The 10,623-nt window shown below is 41.3% G+C and overlaps 1 protein-coding gene across 3 annotated transcripts in view; it reads right to left on the bottom strand.

The window, feature by feature from the left end:
- Positions 1-10,623, bottom strand: part of LOC102215393 (voltage-dependent R-type calcium channel subunit alpha-1E-like) — a 75,513-nt gene that overhangs the window by 19,661 nt on the left and 45,229 nt on the right. For all 3 annotated transcript variants that reach the window (XM_013912669.1, XM_013912666.1, XM_005721437.2), the window contains exons 15-26: positions 10,095-10,207; positions 9,802-9,933; positions 9,467-9,536; positions 8,968-9,085; positions 8,128-8,195; positions 7,971-8,038; positions 7,603-7,620; positions 6,510-6,524; positions 2,958-3,725; positions 1,362-1,642; positions 988-1,120; positions 101-230 (exon numbers count right to left, since the gene is read on the bottom strand). In XM_013912669.1, the coding sequence (XP_013768123.1) occupies positions 101-230; positions 988-1,120; positions 1,362-1,642; positions 2,958-3,725; positions 6,510-6,524; positions 7,603-7,620; positions 7,971-8,038; positions 8,128-8,195; positions 8,968-9,085; positions 9,467-9,536; positions 9,802-9,933; positions 10,095-10,207 (1,914 nt within the window). The remainder of the gene's footprint in view (positions 1-100; positions 231-987; positions 1,121-1,361; positions 1,643-2,957; positions 3,726-6,509; positions 6,525-7,602; positions 7,621-7,970; positions 8,039-8,127; positions 8,196-8,967; positions 9,086-9,466; positions 9,537-9,801; positions 9,934-10,094; positions 10,208-10,623) is intronic.

Genomic DNA, 10,623 nt, shown 5'->3' on the forward strand with positions numbered 1-10,623 from the left:
GGAAGACATCTGAGGGTGATTTGATGATCATTTTGATTGTGTAAATCTCATTTTCATAAAAAAAAACAAAGTCTTTAAGACAGATGTTGTCTGAGCTCACCTTGTTCCTGTCTGAATTAGTGCACACAGGGTCCTCGGCAGCCAGTGCAATGCTGCTCGCCACGATCACAAGCAGGATGGTCATCTCAAAATAGCGGAGAGTGACCACATAATGACAAATCCTCCTGATGCTACATTACAACAAAGAAGATGCATATAACTGCGTGAGTAGCATGCATAGAAACAACTACTGCTACTACAAACAAGAAGAAAGCAAGTATTTAAAATGCTGTGCAAAAGTCTGGAGTCACCACTTATTTCTTTTGTTTCCAAGGAGCCAAACTTTCTTGTAATTTCTTAAAATGCCTCATCAGAAATCTCTGTGTGGAAGGGCAGCTGTTAATAACCCAATATTAAGGAAGGTAAACGGAGAGAGAAGGCGGTTGTATGTTGAATTACACAAGAACTGTGATGAAAATTAGTTGCAACAGGTCTCATGGAGTGATGAATCCAAATTTTAAAGTCTTGGTTCACAACATCGTCAATATGCATGAAGGAGCTGGGGAGGGAGGTACATCAGTGAGTGTCTACGGCAACCTGTAAAACATGGTGGAGGATCTGGGGTTGCCTTTCACACAGTGGTGTTTGAGAAGGGATCATGAATGCAGAAGGTGCCATCAGATTTTGATCCATCATGAAATACTATCTGATTGGTAGAGGCTTCATTTTCATCAATGACAATTATTGACTCTTAACTATAAACTACAAAGACTACTTGTATTATACGAGCTCTGTTTTCACTTTATACACTCTGTATGTTTCATGTTTCACTTATTTCTCATTTTCCTAGTGAAATCTTTTTAAAACATGATGGGTGACTTAAGACTTTTGCACAGTACTGTATTCCATCAGATAATCAATGATTTGGAAGATTGGGCTACATCTTACGGGTTGGAGGCCTTGAAGATGAACATGCTGTCTGGAGGTACAGGTTTTGGAGGAATTGGAGGTTCTTCCTCCTCTGTGTCCTCCTCATTTTCATTCTGGTCAGACTGGTATGCCTCCAACTCTTTATTGTTCACTAAACCCCAGACAGACACATGAGAGCAAAGAAAAAATGTTTTAGCTGTCCATGAACAGCTGACAAAGGAAGAACAATGTGAGTCACCAACACAGTGGATTCAGGGGGAAAAAAAGACTAGTGGCCACTTTTATCAGATGTCAAGAACGCCTACACAGTGTGGTACAGTGATACTGACACTAAATCCCACTTTGTGATGCATTGTGCAAAGGACTGCAATGAGAAGTGGTCACAGTGCTACCTGTCATGGGTGTGAGCTCCAGAAGTGGCTGTGCAGACATTTCGATGGTCACGCTGTCTTCCAGGTTAGACTTGTCCCGTTTGATGGATGCCTTACGGTTTTCTGACTCTATAGCACTCACAGTGAACTCTGTGGCCTCTAAAGCAGTCTCCACTGGGATGTTTTGGCACAGTGGCTCATACTGATCTGAGTGGCCACCCTCAACCTGCTCTGACCAGGTGCTGTCCACTATCTGTTCACACTGAGGAGGATCAGGAATATCTGCACTGCATTCAGCAGCTCTGTAAAAAAAAAAAAAAAAAACCTCACCAAAACCGAGCATGGCATTAATTCATGCAGATCACAAAGTACAGCTGAGCACAATGATAATCTAATAAATCAGGTGGTAACAGATCACCTCAAGAGCAGCCCACGTCAGTTAACTGATGCACATGTGTTGGTGAGTAACGAAATACATGTATTTAAAATGCAAAATATGAGTAACTGTATTCCGTTACAGTCGAAAAGGAGAGTGGAAAAGTACGAGTTGTCACCGAGCAGAAATGGTAGATGGAAACATTTAAATATGATAATAACCACTGCAGCCAAAAAGAGTGCCTGACGAGCCCCGTTGTAAGTAAACTATTGATTCGACTGTACACTGTGGTCGTGTTTTCCTCCGAAACAATAAGTTCCGTTGGAGCAGCCTTTCTACGCCTCTCTCTGTCTCTCGCTAGCAAAGTTGACCCAGACAACAAAGTGAAGCTAGTTTTCGGTTATGAGCCCGACACGGAACCCACGTATTAGCCAGAGGTCCCTTTACTATGGTTCGGAGCGGCAGACCTGTTTTATATACGCGCGGAATAGTTTTCTATATGAGATCGCTGCATAAAGCGCAGCCTTACCTAATGTCCACCTACTGTTATTCATTTTATATTAAGATTTAAAAATCTAGTTGGTATTGGTATGGAGTGCAACCTTCAGTAAAAGTAATAAATCACACAGCAATAGTACATTCATGTAGTTGTAAAAAGCATGATAATATATTAAGTAATCCAAAGTAGTCAGAATACGTCACTCTCATTGAGTAACGTAACGGAATACGTTACAAAATACATTTTGGGGCATGTAATCTGTAATCTGTAGTGGAATACATTTTAAAAGTAACCTTCCCAACACCACTGATGCAATCCTCTTTGCAACCCACATCCACCCCAGCTTTTCCTTTATTGTTGTCACTGACACCTGGTCTGCTCTGTATTAACGCCATGTTGCTGCTCTCCGAGAATGTTTGACCATATAACTAATTACTATAGAACAAATGAATTTTGCTTTTTGCTTAACTGCTCCAGAATAAACTTAAATTGAAGTAACAATACAATTTTTTTCATTACATGGAGAAACTGTGCCACAGCTTTGCGGTATCTATATACGCATTTCCTTGTTGCATCTGTTGAACGAGTGTCCTACCTCGTAATCCTTTGGTGTTTATTTCTAAGCATAGCATAGCATAAAAGGTAAAAATATTATCTATACATAAAATGATGCAAATGACCTAAAATTTAAAACACTTTAGCTTCTTTCCACCAGTCGAGAAATGCATGAGAGCAGGCTTACCTTATACAATCTTCTCCAACTTCTGCATAGGGGTTAACGATGCATGTCCCATCATCGTGGACTGAGCTTCCTTCTTCCTCTCCTCTTTCTTTGTCCTCCCTTTCTTCCCTTTCTTCTCTTTCATCCAGTACTTTTCTCTCCTGGCTGAGCGACCTTCTGATATGTAGCACCTCGTGTGGCGTTTGCGTACAGTCCAGACTCTTCGCCTCAATACGAGCCTCGCGATGGCGGTGGCGTCTATGACGGGCTCCATCTTCTGGCGCCTGACTGGACCTGAACTTTCGGGCCATCCTGTGTCTGCCACCACCTGCCGCCCGGTGGTTTGGTCCTCCTGTCTTCTCCTCGCTGAGGTTTACCAGAGGTTCAGCTGCTGGAGGCTCCGGCATGGGAATAGAGATGGACATTGGAGGTTCGGGAAGAGGCATCCCCACCGACATCGGTGACTCAGGTAGGTGAGCTGGGCTGGCCTCTGAGGAAAGGTTGGAGGGGTGGTGGGGAATGGTAGGAGTTTCGACGGTGTCTTCTGTAGGGCTGCTGAACAGCTCCTCTCTGCTCGCCATTTGGCGCCGTTTGCGCAGCTGGTTGGCTCTCTGCTCCCACACCGACATGTTAACTTTTCTCCTCCGCTCGCGGCGGTTGGCAAAGGCGTTGGAGCCATTTAGGGGCTGCTCGTCTGCAGCAGCCAGTGCACCATCCGGTTCATCTGGAAAGGTAGGCCGGCCCCTGTGGATCGCACGTTTCCGATACAGGTAGGGTCTTCTTCTGCCACTGAGGACCACAATGTACTCGAAATAAATATTCTGCAATTCATCTTAAGGAATTAGTGACCAAAAAAGACATGAACACTATTATTCATTTAGCATACCAATAATATATTTTAAAAAACAAACAAGTAAAATAAAAGTTGCAAGAAAAGGACAGACCTTTTCTGTGAATTTATAATGTTAGTTGATTAGTAACACACACAAAAAAAATTCCCATGAAAAAAAAAAATGTGCAAAAAATGCAAAGGCATCCAAAAAACTCAAACAATGCCTGAGAAGTAAGGACAGATCGAAAGTAAAAGAGAAAAACAAAAACCCACGAGAACAAAAACGAAGGGTGCAGGATCAAGGTGCAAACATTGTGTAACATCTACGGGAAATTGAGTACGAAAACTCAAGAGAGAAATTCTGTGTGACACAGATGCATACAGTTATACTTACTGGTATTCAGATTCTTTTGTTGTCCATGTAATCAATGAGTGATTATTTGAAAACAAGACATTAGTGTTTAACAACATACACAGAACATTTGCTGTGGCACCGAACAAAACGCGTCCAGACGAAACAAACTGTACTTGCAATTGAATCCAAAAGAGGACTGAAGTTAGCATTTAATTTATCATAATGCACACTTTGCATTCAAGGCCGCTGTATAGTTTTGGGCGTTTTACATTAAATATATTCAAAATTCAAAGATCTTGATGGCTGAAGATCGATTGATATGATCGAACACAACATTTTGGTCAGTGCCACGTAACAAGCATATAACAAGACAACATGATGGAGCCAGAAGAACACTGTAATACACATCAAATCAGCACCTCGATTGTTGCAGCACTTACGAGACTAACATTCAAATATGTAACAGACAAATGATACATTCAGTGTCACAGCTAGAGTCCGAGACCAGTAAGAGAGAGTTTATGCAGGCGTGTCCTGACATCGCATCGCTTTGGGGATTTTTGTCATGTTTTTCTGGTGATCAGAGTAGATCAGGTGTGCAGGCAGCAGCTAGTCCTGATCCATATGGTAACAAATCAGCTTGCAGAGACTTTGGTGGTGTCGCAATATAGCACCGTCATTTCAAATTAAAACAAATGGGAGCATCAGCCACACCCTTCGGTGCTCCCTTGTGTTTTGCTGAACAGCAGCAAAAAGAAGTACAGCCTCAGCTGTTTGTGGACACTAGTATTTTACAATATGTGCATGGCATGCTAGAGTTGCTACTGTTTTGATATCCTTTACTACTCTCTGTTTCACAGCGTCTGTTCTCTAATTCACTAATAACAAATTCTTTATTTTTTAGGGGAACCTGGCTGAACGGCTTCTGATTTGACTTGACTGGAAGTAGCTAAAATAGACAAGTTCATATTAGAAGTTCAGAAGGATTTTTTCCCCATCACTCTGCCATATCTCTAAAGAATAATTTTTAATACTTTTTTTTGGTAAAATTTTAAAAAAAAATACTGAGTGACCCTTCATTTGTTTAAATTTGGTTTATACAATTGAAACAAGGTGAAAGTCAGTATTTGGTATGGCCATTTTTATTCTTCAACAGAGCCTGAACTCTCTTACGCAGGTTTTCTTCTCATTTCTCTAAGTAGTCTTCAGGAATAGTTCTCGAGCCAACAGCATTGGTTAAAATGCACCCCAAACCATGACAGAGCCTCAACTGTTTTACCTCTGTTCTGACCTCCTCTACGCATAAATTTCAATTCAAATTTTTCAATTTCAGCAGTAAGGTGTTGCCATTTAGATGCTTTCCAGTTAATGCAGGATGCTGGATGAAAATCAAATAAATTTTGGCAAAGCCTCTGATACCACTGGCTGAAATGTAGCCCAAAACCATGACAGAGCCTCCACCATGTTTTACAGATGGCTGTAGACCAGGGGTCTCTAACTCCAGTCCTCGAGAGCTACTGTCCTGCAGCTTTTAGATGCATGCCTACTTCAACGCAGCAGAATCAAAAGGTTGAATTACCTTTTCAGCACGCCATCAAGTTTGGCAATGTTTGGTAACAAGCCATTCATTTGATTCAGGTGTGTCGGAACAAGGATACATTTAAAAGCTGCAGGACAGTAGCTCTCGAGGACTGGAGTTGGAGACCCCTGCTGTAGATGCTCAGTGTCCTGATCTCTCCATACATATTGATTTGAATTTGTATTATATAACTGCTTCATAAAACCCGTTGCCACTGATTTTCCATGCACTTCTTATTGGGAATACCACAAACTTTTCTCCCTGCTTCCCTTACACTGGAATGCTGTATTGGAATAATTTTTTTAGGCCTTCTTCTTCTTCTTCTTCTTCACTTGTCCAGTTTCTTCAGTTTTTTTAAGGACACACTGCACACCATGTTGAGACATGGCAAGTTTTCAGCTACTAGTTCTCTGGAAATCACCTTGTTGGTGGAAAAATGCTATTTTATGTCTGTCAAACTCTGTTGTCTCTTGTTTTTTGTAGGATCAACCAAAGAAATTGGAACAAATGATAGTTTAAGATTCAATTTTAAACTGTTTTATGTCTGTTATGTATAAACACTACGCTGGTTTGTCCCTTGAGTTAGGTGCATTTTATGCTTTAATCATGCAGAGTAAGTAACTCAAAATAAAACCAAATAAAAAAACAAACAAAAAAAACCAAAACAAAACTTAATCCTCTAAAAATGGTCAGGTACAAGGGCTGGATTGAAAACTGGTGAAAAAGCAGCCATTTTCCAAAGAAACACTTTGGAAGACATTTAGAAAGCTTAGAGAACTATTGCTCAAAACCACTTTAAAAACTTACATGAAAGTCTGGTTCCTTGGAAGCAAAATATAGAGAAACGAGATGTGGCTCACGACATTTGCACAGTACTGTCTACTCTTGGAAGTTTGCTACATTTGTACTTTAAAACCAAATCCTAAAAGCACCAACAGAGTCATTTTATTCAACATTACTGTATAATAGTATTTTAACGACTACAAGACATTAACAGTTGAATAAAACTATTCTGTAAAAAAGAAGCTTTGAGCCTCTGCAAGTTGATTTTCTTATTGCACCATAAATAAAAGTCTACTTGGGAAGAAGGTAAAACACATTTATCAATCTCTAATTATATATGGTCAGGAAAATCTGACTTAGTAACATTTGTAGTTAATGGACCCTTTTCACAGCAGCCATTTTGACTTGTCATAGCTCAAATGTTAGTGGTGGCCCATTAAATGTCCCAGTATGCTAATTCAGAGCGCCAGCCTCCACAATACTCTCCTCAAGAAGAAATCAGCCGTCATTAGATTTCCTGAATGCAGCTGTGCATTTCCTGCGAATACAGTGAAAATCTGCTGTGAAAAAGGTCTGAGGTGTAAAACACAGGAAGGACAGGTGCAGCCATAATCTAGCCAGGTCAGTGTTCTCAGTGAGAGGTTTAACGTGCCTCTGCAGGACACCCAGATGTTACGTAACATCTTTATGCCCTCCAACAAAAAATGTCATTGTCACAGTGGAAATTCTGATGAGCCGGAGTCACACTAATCAGGCAAACTTGGTCAAAATCAGACCCACTCCAAAGTGTGCCTCCTCCCAGTAGAGTCACACATTCAGACTTCCCACTGTTCCCGACAACCTTTGAAGTACACCTCCCGCCCTTCTCCTCCCAAACTTATGGGATAATTAGACCTGTGGGAAAGCCGCCAGGTCGCAGAAAGGAGCAAGGAAATCAGTGAAGAATTACCCCTCTGATTAACAAAAGAGGCTGACCATAACCAATCACAAGCCAAGGCAGTCACAGGAGTTTCAGTTATGCAGCTCGGAGAGTCGGAAATGACTCATGCTTTTAAATCAGGCACATTCAATTTACATTCATAATTTTGGCATCAGTACGTTAAACATGCCTTTCTACCTTGCATTCACCGCGCAGCTGAAGAAATAAGGAACATACTGTTTTAAACATTTGACACTTACACCTACAACTTCTTCTCATGGTGGAAATAAATGATCTTGACTTATTTTAATCTGACTTTAACACATCTCCCCTCTAATACAGTAAGATGAGGAGCCATCAGTTTCCCCACAGCATTCATATGTTAAGTATTAGCTTCATTTCACTTCTTGGAAAATGACTTGGAAAAACACTAAAAAAACGACTGAGAATGAGGAACTGTGAGAGAGTTTAGTCCAATTTCAAATTCAGTTACTTAAGAGCTGTGAAGACTGTGGTTATCTCATCTTAAACGTGGATTTTTTGTTAGATGTTGACCAGTAACTTACTCAGCTATCAGGCCGTCTCTTCCTCTGGCGTATCTCTGGTTGAAAAACTCTTCTTCCTCCTCTTCATCCTAAAGAAGAAGACCACGCCCGCAATCGAAGAGCGGTTAACAGCAGAACGTGTGTCACATACAGCACAAACTTTAAAAACAGTGCAAACCTTTGTCAATTCCTGTGCATTGGCCAGATTATCCACGGCAATGGCCAAGAAGACATTCAGCAGCGTGTCTGTCGTAATGTCGGTCAAGGACAAAAACGCCAAAAAGTACAAATAAAATCACATTTTAGGCGATCGCATGAATGTCAGTTAGCTTGCTCTTCAGGACTACCGAAGCAAAGCGCGAAATTAAATGCCGTCATGTCACCAAAGCGCTAAATATTGCTCACTTGTTTCCATCCAAAGACGCTCTTTGGTGTCAAATATAAATTTCTGTTTTGATCCTTCTCCTGCTGACTCACCTTTGACCCCTACTGTACTTGCTGTGATCTGGTGTAGGTATGTTTGGTCATTAATCAGCCACTTGTATACTTTCCTTTCACCTTTTACTCACCTACAAATCTATTTTAATTGCATTTACCAATAAAGACCACAAAGAACGACACCTTAAACTGACGTATTTGCTCTTACGCTACGTTCAAAGTCACTTACATGACACTTCTTCCCCATGCTGGTGCTGTTTGACCTTCAGCAGGTCATGTTGACCATATGATTGACTGATTAGGTATTTGTGTTAACAAACTGTTGGCCAGTGGCTGGTGAGACATGTATTTACACTTTGCTCATCTTGCATCAATGTTACTGATGCCAGAGGATATTCTGCTAAAGATTTGACTTTTGATACAACATTTTTATACTAGTTTAACTCGGCGTACTTCTGTTGATATTAAGCATTTTAACACTCGGGTATGTCGCTATTTTTATCTAAAATACTTCCACCACTTATAGGCATCACGCTTTTTATCAGCGCTCTCTGACCACTTTTGAGGTCAACAAGGATACAATTTCCAAACAATGTGAGCACTATGAAGTAGATGGATGACCACATGCCGTACTGAACGCCTCCCTGCGAGCGGATCCCATTATACATCACCTCGTTCCAGTCCTCGCCGGTCAAAATCTGTGGGCAAATTCACAGAATATTTTGCACATTGCTCACATCAGATTCACTGCACAGGAGACAAAGTCACTGTCTACCAACCAGTTCAAAGTATAGTATTAAAATGGCAGCAAGGCAATAATTACAGCGTCTGCTGATCAAAACACTTTTACAGTGCAGCGGATGTGTAGCAGATACGATGTGGACTTTTTCCACATTTCCCTTGTCTGATATTCATGTGCGCATATGTGTGCATGGATGTGTGGGATGATGGCGGAGGCAGGGGGTGGCGAGCGAGCGAGCCAGCAGAGTTGTTTAATCTGCGCCTGGGGTGAGAAATATCCCAGGGTGCAATGTGTCATGGAGAGCAGGCAGAAATGAGGGGATCTGTGGGAGCCAAACCTGAAACACTGTCATGATGGCAGCTGGAAACGTGTCAAAGTTGGTGGGAGTGTAATCTTCAAAGATGAACCTAGAGGGGAGGCAGATAGAAAGCAGGGTCAGATATGACCAAGGAAGAATGGGAGGAGGAGGAAGGAGAGGAGGAGGAGGATGCAGAGCTATTTTCATCTGGACATATCGCTTCCTCTCCTCTTATTTTAGGACACCATTGAGGAAACTGCTGTTTAGATCTTAGGAAGCAGATACTGATTTTCAAAACGGTGCCATTATTATTGAAATCAAAAGGAAAACCGATTTGGCCGAGTTCACTGACAATTAAGGATGTCAGTACGCACCTCCCTCCAAACAGCTGCATCCCCAGCAGAGCAAACACCACAGTGAAGAGGAAGAGAAGGAAAAGCAGGCTGATGATGGACTTCATGGAGCTCATGAGGGACACCACCAAATTCCTGAGAGAGGCCCAGTATCTGGAAAAAGAAAATAATAATAAAATAATACACCCTCCGGGTTTTTTTTTTGTTTAGTTGGTTTTTTTGTCAGCTGGAACGTGTAAAAATTCAACAACCATCGTGCAACCCAGGCTGTCATGACTTACTTTCTCTGTGAACTGTCCTGCTGCCCCACTTACTTTGTGATCTTAAAAATCCTCAGAAGTCTCAGCGCCCTGAGCACACTGATGCCAAATGACATGCCAGGCCTGAAGAAACCCCACACCACCTCAAAGATGCTGCCGACAATAACCTGCAAAACATGTCAGAAGGAAAAAAATCAAGCTCTGTATGCTTCACCTGTGCAGCAATGTAGAAATCCTCTTTTTGTTTTGCCATCAGTTCTCTCACTTATGTTCTAATTTACTTTGAAAGTTGGTTTTCTTGCTCAGTTTTAGTCCCTTCATCATTTTTACCTGTGTTGATTATTATATCTCTAATCAGCCCACTGTGTGTATAAAGTCCAGTCCTCCGTTTGTTCTTGGTAAAGATGGTTCACTTTGGTTTATATAATCTATTCAAGTAATAAGAAATTGTATCCCTGATGTTAAGTAGCCTAGTCTTCATTTAGCACAAGAAATTAGAGCTGGGCGATAGAACGATAACGATATGTATCGCGATATAACTTTTTCTCGATAGAAAAATTAAACTATCGCGATAGACCTCGCT

This window comes from Pundamilia nyererei, unplaced genomic scaffold, assembly GCF_000239375.1.
Source record: "Pundamilia nyererei isolate P.nyererei 1_Seehausen unplaced genomic scaffold, PunNye1.0 scaffold00004, whole genome shotgun sequence".
Taxonomy (NCBI): domain Eukaryota; kingdom Metazoa; phylum Chordata; class Actinopteri; order Cichliformes; family Cichlidae; genus Pundamilia; species Pundamilia nyererei.